Genomic DNA, 18,338 nt, shown 5'->3' with positions numbered 1-18,338 from the left:
CTTCTCTTCTCTTCTCTTCTCTTCTCTTCCCTTCCCTTCCCTTCCCTACTCTACTCTACTCTACTCTACTCTACTCTACTCTACTCTACCCTACTCTACTCTACTCTACCCTACCCTAACCTAACTTACCCTACCCTACCCTCCTCTCCTCTATCTTCTCTTCTCTTCTCTTCTCTTCTCTTCTCTTCTCTTCTCTTCTCTTCTCTTCTCTTCTCTTCCCTTCCCTTCCCTTCCCTTCCCTTCTCTTCTCTTCTCTTCTCTTCTCTTCTCTTCTCTTCTCTTCTCTTCTCTTCTCTTCTCTTCTCTTCTCTTCTCTTCTCTTCTCTTCTCTTCTCTTCTCTTCTCCTCTCCTCTCCTCTCTTCTCTTCTCTTCCCTACCCTCCTCTCCCCTCCCCTCCTCTACTCTATCTTCTCTTCTCTTCTCACTGATCAACACTTGAGATAAAAAAAAGCAACCTTGTAGAATATGGGACCTTTAAAGTCTTTTGGTTTCCTTTCACACAGCTACAACAGAAGCATGAAATCTCAAGCAGCCCAAGTCCTTTGTGTCCAAACCTCAGTATTCTTGGCCTGACTTTTCCTCACCAGCAGCACTAGAGATTTATAGACGGCCTAGTAGTGAAAAGACCTTTCCATACACAGGATGATCTGCTGACACGTCTTTGATCGCTGCTGCGGGGAGTGAAGTGGACAAACGAGGGCAGCGGTTCAGTGACTGTATACATTTTTCCAGCGCAAGAATGGGAGACTTATGACAAAACTAGGTCAATGTGCCACTGTGTCCCGCTCATCTTTGTGTGGCTTGAGTGGAAAAGCAGAGCCCGAAGTGGGAGCAGCGGCGGCTGCAGCGTCCAACGGCTCAGAGTACTTGTCCTGATGCCCTGAGGTGGCTTTTTGCTTCCCAGTTATGGATCCTCGCTCTCTGCTCTCTGACTCTACCCGGCTAATAAGGAGAAGAATTAGGACTGGGAAAAAGAGTCGGTCGTCTTTTGTTCCACTGAGCAACTCAAAAGAACAAAAACTACTTCTAGCTGTGATGTTTGAATCTCTATATGAGATATTGTGTTGTTATCAATCATAGAGGCAGTTAACTGATCTGAAAATCCACACAGTGAGCCCACAGATGGTTTGAAACTGGCTGTTGGGAAGTCAAACACATGCCAACCCTACACTACGCTACATAAAGTGTAGAACAACACACTTGTAAAAGATAAAATGGAAAAGTTCCCATTCAACAGTGCAGCAGCAGCTTCAGAGCTCCACCTGCGCCTGGAGCACAGATTCAAATTGAGCATTGAGTTGTAGGTCACTCATGTTTTGGAAGTGTAACAGCCATAAAACTCTAACCTGATGGAGCAGATGGTCTGTTACACACAACCATCTGGAAATGGTTGGAAAAGGTGATTTCAAAAAGAAAAACACTTGGCAGATGATTGGAGGAACCAAAAACCAAAAACCTCTTCACCGTGGAGAAGAGCTGCTACACCATCACAGTCTCATCAGGAGCTGGCAGTGACAGGGGAGGGTTTCTTTTGTATACTGTTTGATTTTTTAATTTAAATTTTTCTTTTCTTGTTCATCTTTTGCCACCCTCCATCTTAATTTCTACCCATTCACTTACTGTAATGATTATTTGGGTACATTGGGGCATGCTGGGATTGATATAAACCCAATGCTCATTTCATATCTCTGCAGTGACCAATCAGCACTGCACTTTCGTTATATTGAGAAAACTTCAATATAAAAAGAAGAAACAATTCAGTTTCCTCCATCAAACATTTCGGTTTCCTTCTTACTATTAAATAGTATTCAATAAGTTTATCATGCTCAAAGGTGGAAACGTCCTGTATTTTCTGTCCCGTCAAAATAAAGGTACAAAAAGCCCCAAAAAGAAGTTGAAAAATTGTCAGTCAACTTATGAAACCCACCGGGGTCCAGATGTTTGAGAACACCTGGTTAATAATTGTGCCCGTGACACTTCTCACTGTGTGTTTTCCATGTCTTCTCTCTCTCGACCCCTCAGATCTCCACGTTGCGGCGCCAGGGCAGGACCCTGTTCTCCACCGTGCCGGAGACCGCTGAGAAAGAAGCCGACTCCCTGTTTGTCCAAGAGGTAAAACTCACACACACACACACCTGGACCTCGGCCTGGCCTGCGCTCTTATTCTGAAACACAGAAACACAGAAACACACATGCTCTGACTCTGACACCCCAAAGGCCCATTAGACACCGGAGCTCAGCCGCGCAAACGCAGCCAAAGATTCAATCTGAGGTGTGTTATGGTGTATAGATACAGTAAAGCAGCTGGATTGGATTTCAGAGAAAGTTAGTGAAGAGGAAAAATGTTTGTTGACCTCTTGCACGAATTAGAAAGCGGAGGGGAAAACCGATCCGGTGCCTGTCATAAATGTTGCTGTTAGCCTTTAAGTGAACTTCCATTTGCGTCCTCCGCCCTCACGTGTTTCCTGAGAGTCTATCAGCCACAGATGGACTCCTCCTCCTCCTCCTCCGCCGCTGCCGCTGCTCACGTCATGTTGTTTCAGAGGCCGGGGTGCGGCCCGATGGAGCTGATAGGGGATAGTCCCCCACGGCTTCGGCCAGGAATTACATCAGAGCCACATCTGGAGCAGCGGTGCAGGGGTGCAGTGCGTCCTCACTCATACAGATGGGACGTCCTGTCTCTGAATTTATTTGTCCACCTCCAAGTAACCCCCTTCGCCTCGCCTCGCCTCGCTCGTCATGTGTATTTTATGGATTCGTAGAAGTGCTGAACACATATTGGGATATTTCACACCATGTTATGGTTGTTGTGTCACATGTTGGAAGCGTTTTGACTAGATGTTGGAAAAGAAATTTCTGAATGGACCTGTCCAATCCCCAGGCCTGTTTATTATAGGAAGGTTTGGATTTGGAGGGTTCCCTTGGTTTAAAGGTAATGAACCTACTGCTATGACTATAGGGATTATGGCAATAGGCGAATTTGCCAAAATGTTGAACTATCCCTTTAAGGCTTAGTCCTATGTGTCTTCTATATGTTCAGACACTTCCTCCTCCTGGGCTCGGTGCCACCCGAGCTGATTGTGATCCATTTAACCAAAAAAAACAAAAATGCCAAGAAGGGAAGCCATACTGTTTCCCCTCTACAGCAGTGATAATGGATCCAGCCTGAACCATATTCCCCTGTGTTGACAACTGCACTATGGAGAGAGGTCTGCAGAGACTCAGGAGCTTAAGAGCGCATCCAAAAGCACATCTGCAAGCACTGCAATAAAACACATCATGTAAAAATTGAATCAAGTCACTTGTTGGATCTTGAGGATCTTTGACATCGCTGTATCTCCTGAGCCTCAGCTGCCATTTAAAACCGGAAAACAACATCAAGGTGTAAAGTCCTGTCCAAAAAACATCCATCCAAGAAAATCTCTACTTATAAAAATAGTTTCTGGAGGGAAATTAAACACACTATGTCTTTTCCAAGTGTAGAAACCTGAGCCTGTGTGTGTGTGTGTGTGTGTCTGGACTGTGTACATGAGCACATTTGCTCCTGTTGAAACGACTCCTCACCTCTTCCTCGATTTCTGCCTCTGCAGTGCATCAAAGCCTACAAGTCCGACTGGCATGTGGTCAATTACAAGTACGAGGAGTATTCTGGAGACTTCCGTCAGCTCCCCAAGTGAGTGCACAGGAAATGTGTGTGTGTGTGTGTGTGTGTGTGTGTGTGTGTGTGTGTGTGTGTGTGTGTGTGTGTTAGCTGTATTGACAGGTGGTTTGAGGTGTAAACTGTCCATCATCACATCCTGACAAACCTAACTCTGCAGTATCTCAAGATGCAGCTCCCTCCCCCCTAAAACAACCAAAGGATGATTTGTACCGACATCTTAGTAGGAAACCTCCCTAACGGGGCCCCGAGCCGTTCCCAGGACGATTAGCAATGACATTCACGAGTAGTGTTCCCAGTAAAGCTGCACATACACATTTTACATACACAAAATCACCTATATTCCCAGTATACATCTAAATAATATGAGCTGGGATGAATACACACTTAGTAACCTTAAGTCATTCAGAAAAAACTGTGTTGATCAGTGATTGGTTGAATTGAAGTCAAACATCCTATTAGATAAAGATATAAATCCATATAAAGGACACGTGTTTGATCATGGATTATTGAACAAACTGAAATATTGACATCATATGACAACAAACATGAATAGTATTATTATTATTTAGCTGTACTGTCTCTTTAAAAAAGTCACAAATGAGCTTGGAAGTCAAGTTCATGTGAGTTTTTTGTTTGCTGTTTTCCCTAAAGCTTTATATTTGCAAAGGTATGTGGTCTTTTCCACACTAGCTCAAATGCACCTCAGAGTGTAGTATTGTAAATCTTGGTATGTGTGTGTGCACAGTGACTCTGCCCTTTGTTTACAGCCAAAGTGAATGTTTTAGCCAGATCCTTAGAAACACGGAAACCCGTGTCTCTGCAGCTCGGAGCTCATCCACCACAACAATAGAAAAGCTTCCTATGTTTTTCTACCAAGGATAAGCAGGGCTATTCTGAGCCCCGCCGCTGATTGATGTCATTAAAACCTAAAGGAAATCCCACAATGCATTAGTCCTGCTAAGGTTGAGCCACTTTCCTTCAGGACAGGAATGTTCTTTACAGATGTTGTGTGTCATGTTTAAAACATTGTTGTATGAAAATTAGACAAGCCCTGACCTCGGCCTCGACGCTCGTGGTTCCCTGGGGCAAACCGGGGTTCTTGTAAAGGTCAGAGGTCAAACTGTCCACCCGGGGTTTGAGATGCACACGAGAGGAGCAGCTGCTGCTTTTCTGCCAAATCCAAAAAGAGAGAAACATTCCTGACAAGACAAGTCTAGAAATAACAAAATAAAAATAAAGTCAAGAATACGGTTTATAGTTTTTAACCTCTTTCATGTCAGATCTGCTTTTTTTAATGTACCACAGGCAGAAATCAGAGGCAGGAATCCATGTACATGCTGTCACAACATGCACTACTGATTATTTTAAGTGCAGCAGATGTTTAGACCTGAGGCACTTGGTCATGTTACTGCCCTGATACATTTACATTTGTTACCAATACCAATTCAACATCCTCCCTTACAACCTTTACATCAAAACTAGGTTAAACCCACGCCCTGTGTGTGCTATGATGCAGTTTATAAACATATAGATTAAATCTACTTTCTCCTTTTCTATGATTTTAACGTGGGGAGAGAAATCTCCAACTGCAAAGAGAGTTTCAAAAAATCCAAATACAGAGTAAACAGTGAGGAAAGATCGGCTGTTTTTGTGTGTATTGGTCCATTGTACTGTAGTTGTCAGATGTTAATATTATGGTCTTTTCCCTCAGTAAGGTGTTGCGACCCGAGAAACTGGCAGCTCACGTGTTTGAGGTGGATGAAGACGTGGAAAAAGACGAGGTACACCCACCAACCCTGAACTGTCTCCTCCCTTTAACTGTGAAATAGTGCACCACTGACTTCAGGTCTGCCCCCGACCAAAGCCGAGTACAAATGTCACAAATAGCTGGAGGTTGGTTTGCAAAAGGGGATCCCCTTTTTGCAAACCAACCTCCAGCTATTTGTGACATTTGTACCATTTTAAAGGCACACGATCCCTTTCTGATCATTAACCGTCTTTGGTTATTGATTTAACTGAAGGCCAGTGACCTTTACTGTAATGGACACACACACCGTCACGGCTGAAATCCCCAGAGATTCAATAAGAGCAGTGTTGATCTTAATGAGGGGGATTCCTCTCAGCTCAAAGCTAAATGTATAAATGTTCTCACCATTAATGCAGACCATGGAGAGACGTATAGTACAGTACAGTATACACCGTGGATATAAATGTTTGTAATTCTCATCCATCTCGCAGCACGTACATTAACGTCTGCCCTGTGTTTTCCCTCCTGCAGGACTCGGCCTCCCTGGGATCTCAGAAGGGAGGAGTGTCCAAACATGGCTGGCTGTACAAAGGCAACATGAACAGTGCAATCAGCGTAACTATGCGGGTGAGTGCAGGTTTGACTCCCTCCTCCGTCCCTCATTCTGCACGGCTGCCACAGCTAAAAGCAACACAGCCTCCTTCTAGTGCGAAATACAAATGATCAACAAAAAGCTAAAAGTTATTTATTATCAAGTTGTGTTAACTTGTATTCTTTAAATGTGGATCCATCTTTCTCCCTTCGAATGTAAGAAAATCAAATTAACCAAGAACATAACTGTGACATAGCTCCTCGTGTCACCCCTGAGCTTTCCCATGCTCCATCTCCACTTCCTGGTATTTTTAGAAAGGATTGGAAGAAGCCGTATGTGAAGTCAACCTTCTCTGTTTCCGTCCCTGCAGTCCTTCAAGAGAAGGTACTTCCATCTGGCTCAGCTGGGAGACGGCTCCTACAACCTCAACTTCTACAAAGATGAAAACACCTCCAAAGAACCCAAAGGAACCATCTTCCTCGACTCATGCATGGGGGTTGTTCAGGTAAACCCTTTTGGGGCACTGGGCCCCCTCTATATTCTACCTGCAATACCCAGGTGTGAGGTGGAGGGACAAAAAAGTCCCAAACCAATTTGACAGAAATAGAAATAGCCTTTATTAATTGCATTATTGCATATTCATTAACAGTTCTAAAATATGCAATTTAAAAGTCACTGTACACTAGGGATGTCACGATTACAAATTTTCTTGGTACGATTATTGTCAGAGAAATAATCACGGTATTATGATTATCACGATTATTATGCATCAGGCTAATTAATTTCACAACACTATGAATGTGTAAAATCAAATATAGTCAAAATATAATTACATTACTCGTTTACACAAAATATTTCAAATATCTATGAATATATGACCAATTATTAACCCCCCAGGGGAAATGTTTGAAATATTCAGGTCATAAATTGTCATGTATACCAAATGTTTACATTTATTTTAATCATTTTTTGTTTTATTTTGTGTTTTTTTTTAATACAAATTACACACTAACATTTAAATTCCTACCGATTCAATGTTACGTTAAATAAATGGACCAGTATCGGTGCATTCACCTTTATTTTTGCGCACATCTGCCGATAAGGTTCCAACATCATCTTATTTGGGAAGTGACGGTATTTAGGAATCTTTACGATTAATTAATTGTGGCGTTTAATACCGCGATTAATTGTGAAAACAAGTAATCGTGACATCCCTACTGTACACTGAACATTGCATGTAAGTGAGTTTTACACCATCTTCCTGTGCGATCTTTCATAATAAAGGCTCAATTAAGAAATGAATGGAGACTGTCCACAAATGTCAATGTCTAAATCAATGTTTGTGTTTGTGTTCCTGCAGAACAGCAAAGTGCGTCGCTTTGCCTTCGAGCTGAAGATGCAGGACAAGAGCACGTTCCTGCTGGCTGCCGACAGCGAGGCCGAGATGGAGGAGTGGATCGGCACGCTCAACAAGATCCTCCACAGCAGCTTCGAGCAGGCCATGCAGGAGAAGAGGAACGGAGACCTCCATGACGGTACCTTCTCCTGCTCGTCCTCCACGTCTTTGTTCTTCCGTTGGCTTTTTGTGTTTGTCTCTCTTCTTCTGTTTGTTCTCCATCGAGTAAGTGACTGAATCGACAGTAGCTCTCCTTCCCTTTTTCCTCCAAGTGCAGAGACCAACACGTCGTTATGTTTTTCTGTAATTGCTTAAGCACAGATCTCATGTTGATCTCTCCAACAGATGAGGAACATGGAAAAGCAGACCTCTCCTCCGGAAGTTTTCAAGACGGCTTTCAGGTACCCTGTTTTTTCCATCTCCAATAACATTTTTAAACAATGTTAAGCACCTGCAGCTCACCCTGTGTGGGTCAGTCTGTCCACGTGACTCCCCTCGGACAGGGTGTAAACCGCTGGGGTTTTGCTTTTTAGCGCAGCAGCTAAACAGCTGTATTTTCTTGCGTCCAGGTCGCCACATTTTCCTGTTGTTGCTAACCAAGCAAACATCTGGTTTACTGTGTATGGGCTCCAAATGTAGAGGCCAGATGAGGCCAACACCAGCAGGGCTCCAGCAGGGGAACGTGGCAGTCTGAAAACACACACCTCAAGGTGTCGTTTGGGAATCGCTGATAGTCGCAGTGTTTTATTCATTTTCTCTTAATAACACATGTGCCAACTGGGCACAAAACACACAACATTACATATATAATAATATAATATATATATAATATAATAACATAACATGACATGGGGAGACAGCAGAGTCAACATTAGTACATCATACATCAAAACACAGAGAAAGGGAGATGATAACTTTACAAAAACAAAGGTTGATATGAATTTATCATTTTATACTCTGGCCACACTGATGATTTGTTTATTTGTTTATTATACAGATCCCCATTAGCTGCAGCAAAGCCACAGCTATTCTTCCTGGGGTCCAACAGTATCAAATATACAGTTGAAAACACAAAACATAAACATTATAAAAATTAAAAAACAGAAAAACAAGTGAGCGATATGCTTCACCTAACAAAACAAAAACAGAATAAGTGTTTACATTTCTTAACTGTGCTTCATTCCTTCTTTGTTATATTAATTGTTCACATACTAATCCTATTACCCATATTTCTACATATCATATATGTATACTGTACATCATTACACATCACACATCATACTTGTATATACATTCATTCTACAGAATATACATTATAATAACACATATCATATATCCATCGAAATATACTCCATATATAAATATACCATGTTGTCTTACTTTGATAAATGCTGTTTTATTAATATTTTGAATTTCTTTGTGTTCGTGGTGAGTTTGATATTTTTCGGTTCATACCTCTATACGAAACCGTACGCTTGATGGCGTTAGATCTTGCTTTAGGTAATATAAAGTTTCCTACAGCTGCATGTCTGGTGATATATTTATGATCATCTCTGTCCTTAGATTTCATTCAACATTGTTCATATGCTGGAGTTCTTTTGTGAATTCTGACTACACATTGATGTTGAACTACAGTTTTTGTGTTGTTTTTCTCAGACCGCCAGAGATATTGAGTCCAAAATGAGGAGTGAAGCTCGCCTGAAACTCTTCACCTTGGACCCGTACACACAGGTGATGAAGATCACACCACAGTCCTGCGCAGTCTACTATGTGATGATTGTTTGAATTCCCAGCAGTGACATCGTCTCCCGTTTCCCACAGAAACTGGACTTCTCCGGCATCGAACCGGACGTGCGACAGTTTGAGGAGAAGTTTGGGAAGCGGGTCCTGGTCAGCTGCAACGACCTGTCCTTCAACCTGCAGGGCTGCGTGGCGGAGAACGAGGAGGGCCCCACCACTAACGTACGTTACAATCGTCTTTATTGATCTATTTTTACTGACAGATAAAGGCCCCACGTCATAATTCTGGGAAATGTCCCTTTTTGCGAAAAACCGGGGCGAGGTTTAAATCAGTTAAGAAGATCACAGACAGTTCAGATGGCCCACTTGGCTGGACCTCGTCCGACCCGGTTGTCGTTGGCAAAAAGGGGAACTGCTGCTGCCATGGCAACCGGCCTGGGCCTCCCACCATGCATTAGCATCAATCTGAGGCTGGTTTCCTCATCTGCACTCAGCACTCAGCTTTTAGCTCCACACACACACACACACACACACACACACACACACACACACACACACACACACACACACACACACACACACACACACACACACACACACACAGATGGGTTTGTGTAATGGAAAGAGTGAATCTCACATAACACACGTCCCACCTCTCCCGCACCTGCTTCTTCCACCTCAGAAATATTTCTAAACTCAGAACCATGGTATCACACTCAGAACTCGAACTTGCCGTCCACGCTTTCATCTCATCCAGACTCGATTACTGTAACTCACTGTTTACCTGCCTTAAAGGACAATTCCAGGCGAATTCAACTCGGGGGCTGTATTTTCCTATCATTTTAGGTCTAAAAGAAGGAATCTGAAGATTTTCAGTTTAATCGCTCCTGTTTAGCGGTGGTTGCATCTGTCGCCGCATCGCCACAGCAGCAATGAATGGGAGTGGATGTAAGTTCTGCTGTTTAGGCTGTTTACAGCCCTCAAAACCGCAATTTTTTTCCACAGACAGCGTCAGATGGCGACTCAAACATGCACCGAGAAGTTTATTTACTTCAAGCAAGCCGACATGTTTGTAAAACTAGATCTAATTCAAAGTCAAAGTCAAGAGTTGATATTCCTGTGTTTATGACACAAACTGTAGCTTTTCCCACTGCACCTGAACACACCGAGCACGGCAACTGGGTCTCGCGCGAGACTCCGGGAGACTTTGAATTAGATCTAGTTTTACAAACATGTCGGCTTGCTTGAAGTAAATAAACTTCTCGGTGCATGTTTGAGTCGCCATCTGACGCTGTCTGTGGAAAAAAATTGCGGCTTTGAGGGATGTAAACAGCCTAAACAGCGGAACTTACATCCACTCCCATTCATTGCTGCCGTGGCGATGCGGGGACAGACACAACTACCGCAAAACAGGAGCAATTAAACTGATAATCTTCAGATTCCTTCTTTTAGACCTAAAATGATATGAAAATACACCTCCGAAGTTGAATTTGCCTGGAATTGTCCTTTAATAAATCATCTTTGGATCGTCTACAACTAATACAAAACGCTGCCGCCAGGTTGCTAACTCGCTCACAGAAGTCCTGCCACATCACTCCTATCCTCCGCGCCCTTCATTGGCTCCCCATAGCTTTTAGATTTCAATTTAAAATACTGGTCACCACATTCAATGCCCTGCATTTTTTTTTGGACGACCAATCTTTATTGTACGATCATGTATTCTGTGCCATTGCACTCGTCAAAGTCAAACCAGCCTGTTGTGTTCGTTTGTTCACAGATATCTATGTGAACAAACGAACAAAACAGACAAACTGATGTGATGTGTGTATTGTTTTTTGTAAATATGACTTATGATGTATTGTCAAGTGTTTGGTTCAACCTGCTCTTGTTTAAGGAAAGAAAATCACAATAATTGAAATATAAAATCGCAATACTTGGTAAAATCGAATCGCAATACTTGTTTAATCAGAATCGCAATTTAAATCGAATTGGGGCCCAAAAATCGTTAGAGAATCGAATCGGCACAAAAGCGTATCGGCCCAGCCCTAGTATATACTGTGTTGTTTTATTATGTTTTGTGAAGCACTTTGTGACTTTGTGCTGTGAAAAGTGCTATATAAATAAAGAATTATTATTATTTATTATTATTATTATTAAAGGTGGAGCCCTTCTACGTGGTCCTGTCCCTGTTCGACGTCCAGAACAGCAGGAAGATCTCGGCCGACTTCCACGTGGACCTCAACCACCCTCTGGTCCGACAGATGACGTCGTCGGGCGGTCAGGAGGCGCAGGTCAACGGCAGCAGGGGCGACGGTTCTCTGGCAGGCTGCAGGCTGGCCAGCGGGCTACCGGAGGGGGCCCTGCAGTACCCCAGGCAGGGGGTGTTCTCCGTCACCTGCCCCCACCCTGAGATCTTCCTGGTGGCCCGGGTGGAGAAGGTGCTGCAGGGAGGGATCACCCACTGCACCGAACCCTACATGAAGAGCTCCGACTCTGCAAAGGTACGTACGCAGGACTGCAGAGGTGGAGACACAGCTGTCATCCCCTCATGAGTTTTATTTTTTTAATCTTTATTTTAATTGAGTCATTTATTTTACAATATATGAAGAAAAAGGAAAAAAGAAAGAAAAGAAAAAACTATAAGAAAAAGGCACAGATGGGCAAGAGAAAAAGAATGAGTCATATGATCAATGGTCAATGGGTTTCCTTCCCATAGAACTCTACAGTGAGCATTGAAAGGGTTAAACCATTTTAAATCCAATCCAACCAAATTATTTTTTAATTAACCTTCTCTATGGCAGCAATTTCACAGACAACAACACATACATACTCCCATCTTTTTTGTCCCTCCCACAGTCCCACCCTACCCAAAGGAGAGTAATTCTCATTGTACGTCCAATAGCATCTCATATAGAATACAAAATACATGTAAAAAACCCACAAATAAATAAATGAAGTACCGTATTTTCCACACTATAAGGCGCACTTAAAAGCCTTTAATTTTCTCAAAAAACGACAGTGCGCCTTATAATACGGAGCGCCTTATATATGGATCAATTGGTTAATTGGTTGATTCATACTCAGCTCCATCTAGGGGATGCATAACGTAACCCCAGTTTGACTGCAGTATCTTCTATTCTACCGTAGATGACCAAATAGTCGCCCGCGTGCAAATACGCGCCTGTGCTCTAATAGCCGCCGGGGTCCGACCTCATTTGGCAGAATAAACGCCGGGCGATTAAGTGTTTACCATAGCCTGCCTTGCACAGAAAAAAATGTTTTTTTTAACAGCGTATCACCAGCTCTCACCTCTTCTGTCAGTCAGCCCCTCCTCTCGCTCTCTCTCGCATGCAGGCGCACACACACACACAGACACACAAACACAGGTGCGCCAGCGGGATAGGTCGCGCTGGACTACTAATAGACAAAGACAAATAGATAAATGCGCTATGTTGAAATTACCGCGATCGACCCCCCCTCCCGCTATCGTTCATAACACTGATATGATCAGCTCCCTGTGTCGCCGTAACACAGTCTTTGTATTTGTTGTTTGATGTCAATAATGATGTCTGGAGTAGTTTTGTTCCAGTGTTCCTACGGTGACCACCTTGTTCTTTGCATGATGGTCTGGTGCTGCTCATTGCTAAAATAAATTGTAGCCTGTTGCAAATACGCGCCTGGTTCTTATAAACGCCTGGGCTCCAAGTCGATTTAGCATATTAACTGCTACTAAATGGTCATCTACGGTATGCGCCTTATAATCCGGTGCGCCCTATATATGAAAACAGTTCTAAAATAGGCCATTCATTGAAGGTGCGTCTTATAATCCGGTGCGCCTTATAGTGCGGAAAATACGGTAAGTAAATCAAATAAAAATGTTTAAAAATAATCATAATGAAAAAAGAAAACGTATTTTCAAATTGAGGGAAACTCTAAACTTTTGAAGTCTAATGGACACAATTCAACGAAGGTTTGAATTTGAGTTTTACACATATTCAGCCACATTCTTCATGGTTAATAGTGAAATGAATTCTGTCTTTTCTTGTGTAGATGGCTCAAAAGGTGCTGAAGAACGCTAAGACAGCCTGTAGCAGACTGGGACAGTACAGGATGCCGTTCGCCTGGGCTGCGAGGTACAAAGAGACTGGTTAAAAGAAAAGTGTCTCTTTCTGTTTTACATTACAAGGCTGACTTTTTGTTCTGTCTCTGCAGGCCTGTCTTCAAAGACGCATCGGGAACTTTGGACAAAAGCGCTCGTTTCTCGGCTCTGTACAGACAGGACAGCAGCAAGCTGTCGGACGAGGACATGTTCAAGCTGCTGACAGACTTCAGAAAGTCCGTTCTCTGTCTCTCCGACTCTTTTATAACATGTCACTTGAACTTTGTCTGATGCACTTTTCCTTCTCTCTCTCTCTGTATTTTCCCAACAGACCAGAGAAAATGGCCAAACTCCCAGTGCTCTTAGGGAACTTAGACGTCACCATCGACAGCGTGGCCCCGGACGTAACAAGTAAAAACCCTCAGATAAACACATGTTTACACAAAAATCGCCGTCTATTTATAATCATACGGCCCCCAGCTTGAACCCTTTGTGACTCCGCCCACTTCCTGCCGGCAGACTGCGTCACTTCCTCCTACATTCCCGTGAGGAGCTTGGAAGGCAACGGGCCGGGCAGCGCCGCCCTGCTGGAGGTGGAGGAGTTTGTTCCCTGCATCGCCAAGTGTTCCCAACCGTTCACCATCTACAAGAACCACCTGTACGTCTACCCCAAACTCCTCAAGTACGACGGGCAGAAGTCCTTCGCTAAGGTACACGCAGCTAAATACAACTCTCAATCATTCTTTTTGGAAGGTTTTTTTTTTTTTTCAATATGTTTTATTGAGCATCAACATTACAACAAGTCCACATATTTCCACAGGGTATCCGCGGGGTCTTAAAAAGTATTACATAAAAGGTGATAAATCAATTTTGGGAAAATTAAGACCCTTAAAAAGTATTAAAAAGTCTTTTCACGACTTTATAAAGTCTTACATTTTCAAGGTATTTTTTTCTGAATTAGCTGTCCAAGAGTTTGAGTCCTAAAAAACATTGTAAAAGTGTGTGAATTTATTCATTTTATTAAAGAACAAAGATGAACCGGTACATAAAAAAGAAAAGAAGATTGCTGTTTTTGTTTTTTGAGTGGAGCAATGTTTTTTTGTTTTGTTTTTTGATAAACTTTGCCTTTGATTTATTATCCTAGCCTATTTTGAATTATGTTGTATCATAGTGGTCTATAGTCTTTATCACAAACTAGAACTGTTAAGTTAAAAGTGTCACTGATGTAAATGGTAACAGCTTGAAGTGGCGGTGAGGTACTGAAAAATATTGAGAAGGTCTTGAAAAAGTCTTAAAAAGGTATTAAAATTAACTTCAAGATTCCTGTATATACCCTGTTCCATCCCTCCCCAACATCTCACCCCCTAACCCTCCAGTTCCAATAAACAACCTAAAAAAGTTGACACTAACTAAAAAAGTGCCATACACTGAGAGAAAGAGAAATGAGAAAGAAAAAGAATAAGCTCAGTAAAAAAAAAAAAAAAAAACCTTTTTGGAAAGTTTTTTCTATCATTTTGAGTTCCTGTTCAGGCTGTGATACTGGGAGCTGCTTCAGGCAGAGCTGGATTACAGTAAATTATCCCTGTGCCGAGCAGCAGCTTCTGATTAATGTGTTAATAAATAGTGGGATGTGATTTACCTGAGGTCAGCTCCATATAGGAACCCCACCTGCCTCCTCTTCCTCATTTGTCTTTCTGCACTCTTTCATTTTAACAAGTTCTGAAATATTTCCCCTCTGTCTTTTTTTTTCGGAAACTAATGGACATATTGAAAATGGCACAGAGAGGAAGTCATTCCTGCTTCCTCATTATATTCTACTCATCTTGTTTCTCCTTTGTCTCCTCTCTGCAGGCGAGGAATATCGCTGTTTGCATCGAGTTCAAGGACTCAGACGAGGATGAAGCTCAGCCTCTGAAGGTGCATTTATGTCATGGATAAAAGAATCTGAGCGCAGTTTTACTCAAACTACTACTCGTTAGTTTTGATGTGAGACTCAACCGTTGAGGTGCTTGGGGAATCCGATAAGGATGACTCCATTTTTAGGTCCAACTGGGAGGAAAGAGTTGCCATTCAGAGAGACCTTACTTTTGGTCTTTAGATTTGACTTTTGACTTGCTAACCTTTGATTGGACAGTTTTGACTTGTTATTGTTATTAACTATCCCTCTAAGGGTTTAATTAATTACAGTAATTAACGTTCTGATGCTATGTGTCTGATTGTTTCCTGCAGTGCATCTATGGTCGTCCAGGCGGAGCTCTGTTCACCAAGCAGGCGTATGCAGCCATCCTGCACCACCAGCAGAACCCTGAGTTCTACGACGAGGTAGGGCTGTTCGATTAATCGATTTAAAATCATAATCGCGATTATTTGGAATCGTAAAAATCGATTTTTTACTCTAACTAGGGTATTAATTATCGTAATGACTGCTGCCTCCTTCCTCCCATCACGCTCTCCCACTGCTCTCCTCACACACTGTAAACAAGCATGTCGGCATTTTGCTAAGACCAATGAGGATTTCGTTGCCAAAAACACCAACGGCCCTTTTCCACTACACAGTTACAGCTCTCACGGTCCATTAGGTCCATTTAAAAACACACAAACAGCACACAAAATAGTACAAAATCGTAATCGGAAATCGATTTTTCAGAGAAGAAAATCTAGATTTTATTTTTGGGCAAAATCAAACAGCCCCACGACGAGGTGAAGTCTGTGTTCACGCTGCACATTCAGTGTTAGTGTATTAAAGTCTGCACTAGGCACCTGTCTCTCTGTCACTGTTTCTCGTGCTGTTGGAAAAACTCTGCAGGCGTTTCTAATTGAAGCTTCCTCAGTATATAAAGAAACCAAACCCCAGGACTATACTGTGTGTCTGTCTGTCTCCACTTCAGATAAAGATAGAGCTGCCGACCCAGCTGCACCAGAAACACCACCTCCTCTTCACCTTCTACCATGTCAGCTGTGATAGCAACAGCAAGAAGAAAGACCAAGTGGAGGCTCCAGGTGGGAACTCTCTCTCTCTCCTCCTCTGACAGGGTTTTATAGATATTATGGATATACTGTATGTAGCCATTGATCTTCATGCTGCTGCTGCTGCTCTTCCTCCTCAGTGGGTTCAGCCTGGCTGCCTCTGCTCAGGGACGGCAGAGTCATCATGAATGAGCAGCAGCTGTCTGTAGCTGCCAACCTACCTGCCGGCTACCTGGGCTCCCAGGACAGTGTCTCCAAGGTGAGAAGAAATCAATCAATCCATTCCATTTATTTTATTTTTATTTTTTAACTGAACTGGTTTTGAGAATTACAGCTCTGAGGACAATAGAGCAGTTTGTTTTCTATCCTTTTATCTACTATTTACTGTTCTATTTTTCTTTTTCCCCTTTCTTCTTTTCTGTCTTCTTTTTTCCTTTCTTTTATGTTCTATTTAGTTTCCATTTTTTTCTTTTTTATGTTCTATTTATTACAATTTTTCCCCTTTTTCTTTTATATATTCTATTTATTTCTTTTTCTTTTTTCCTTCCTTTTATGTTCTATTTATTTATTTCCCTTTTTTCCATCTTTTTATGATGAGAAGAAATCAATCAATCCATTCAATTTATTTTATTTTTTATATTTTAACTGAACTGGTTTTGAGAATTACAGCTCTGAAGGACGATAGAATAGTTTGTTTTATTTACTATTTACTGTTCTATTTTTCTTTTTCCCCTTTCTTCTTTTCAGTGTTCTATTTATTTATTTTTCCTTTTTCCTTTCTTTTAAGTTCTATTTAGTTTCCATTTTTTCTTTTTTATATTCTATTTATTACAATTTTTCCCCTTTTTCTTTTGTATATTCTATTTATTTATTTTTCTTTTTTCCTTCCTTTTATGTTCTATTTATTTATTTCCCTTTTTTTCCATCTTTTTATGTTCTTGTGTATATAAAGTATATTTTTGGGGGCTTTTTGTCTTTAATTGACAGGTTAGTTGAGAGAGACAGGAAATGGGGAGGCAGAGAGAGGGGGAATGACACAGCAAAGGGCCACCCGATGCAGGATTTGAACCAGTAAGCAGTATGATACAGTACAATACAGTCTGAATCCCTTTGTATTTGTTATTGCAGCACTCATCCTCAGAGATCAAATGGGTGGATGGAGGAAAACCTCTGTTCAAAGTCTCCACCCACCTTGTTTCCACAGTTTACACTCAGGTATTTACATACATATATTCATGTAATCAGACTATGTTCATTAATCTAATCTGATTAATCTAAGTCATTAGAATAATATGTATGTTTCCTGCAGGATCAGCACTTGCACAACTTCTTCCACCACTGTCAGAGCATGGAGATGTCAGAACAGGCCTCAGAGGGGGAGCTGGTGAAATACCTGAAGGTATGCACAATGCACATATACAACACACTCCGTTTATTCCCAGCGCCCCAAGGGAAAACAGAACACACCCTGGTATTCATGCACCGTCAAATACAGTCTCCTCAGCTCACATTCAAGGGCACCGTTGACTTCTATTCTATATACGCATCTCTTTGTCTCCTTCCCTCCTGCTGTCCCTCCTTCACCAGAGCCTCCATGCCATGGAGGGTCATGTGATGGTCAACTTCCTGCCCACCGTCCTCAACCTGCTCTTCTGTGTCCTAACCAGAGCCACACACGAGGACGTGGCCGTCAACGTGACCAGGCAAGTCACACGTACACAAGCATCGCCTCAACTCACAGCTAGAACACTCATTAACAGGGTTCTTACGGATCCTTAAAAAGTCTTAAAAGGCATTGAATTCATTAATCTAAAAACAAGGCCTTAATTGGCATTAAAATGTCTTAAATCAATTTTTCAAAAGTCTTAAAAATGTTAACACACGGTAAGTGGTATTTTATGGTTGTAATTAGGCTCAAATCTCAAAATAATTGGTAACATTTCGACATAGAGAAGTTAGTGGCGGCCGTCAACGCTAAATTTCTCACCGCCACCAGCTCCCGAGTCAGTGTTTTCTTTTTTTCCGGACTTTTTATGCATTTATTTTGAAAGGACAGCTGGAAAGAGACACAATCCAATGTTCATGTAGCAGTCACTTTACCTTGGATCACATAGGAAAGTGGGTAAAATTGTCCC

At 42.1% G+C, this 18,338-nt stretch overlaps 1 protein-coding gene across 1 annotated transcript in view; it reads left to right on the top strand.

The window, feature by feature from the left end:
• dock9b (dedicator of cytokinesis 9b) overlaps positions 1-18,338 on the top strand; it is a 49,888-nt gene that overhangs the window by 5,588 nt on the left and 25,962 nt on the right. The window contains exons 3-23 of the mRNA XM_083989648.1: positions 2,024-2,113; positions 3,592-3,674; positions 5,374-5,443; positions 5,941-6,036; positions 6,372-6,506; positions 7,362-7,536; positions 7,743-7,798; positions 9,054-9,128; positions 9,219-9,359; positions 11,297-11,638; positions 13,188-13,270; positions 13,350-13,472; positions 13,568-13,647; positions 13,756-13,946; positions 15,088-15,153; positions 15,466-15,558; positions 16,125-16,236; positions 16,344-16,462; positions 17,332-17,418; positions 17,513-17,602; positions 17,791-17,906. Of these exons, the coding sequence (XP_083845774.1) occupies positions 2,024-2,113; positions 3,592-3,674; positions 5,374-5,443; positions 5,941-6,036; positions 6,372-6,506; positions 7,362-7,536; positions 7,743-7,798; positions 9,054-9,128; positions 9,219-9,359; positions 11,297-11,638; positions 13,188-13,270; positions 13,350-13,472; positions 13,568-13,647; positions 13,756-13,946; positions 15,088-15,153; positions 15,466-15,558; positions 16,125-16,236; positions 16,344-16,462; positions 17,332-17,418; positions 17,513-17,602; positions 17,791-17,906 (2,423 nt within the window). The remainder of the gene's footprint in view (positions 1-2,023; positions 2,114-3,591; positions 3,675-5,373; positions 5,444-5,940; positions 6,037-6,371; positions 6,507-7,361; positions 7,537-7,742; positions 7,799-9,053; positions 9,129-9,218; positions 9,360-11,296; positions 11,639-13,187; positions 13,271-13,349; positions 13,473-13,567; positions 13,648-13,755; positions 13,947-15,087; positions 15,154-15,465; positions 15,559-16,124; positions 16,237-16,343; positions 16,463-17,331; positions 17,419-17,512; positions 17,603-17,790; positions 17,907-18,338) is intronic.

The sequence above is a fragment of the Trachurus trachurus genome, assembly GCF_905171665.1.
Source record: "Trachurus trachurus genome assembly, chromosome: 2".
NCBI classification, from domain to species: Eukaryota; Metazoa; Chordata; class Actinopteri; order Carangiformes; family Carangidae; genus Trachurus; species Trachurus trachurus.
This window is presented reverse-complemented; position numbering and strand designations above follow the sequence as displayed.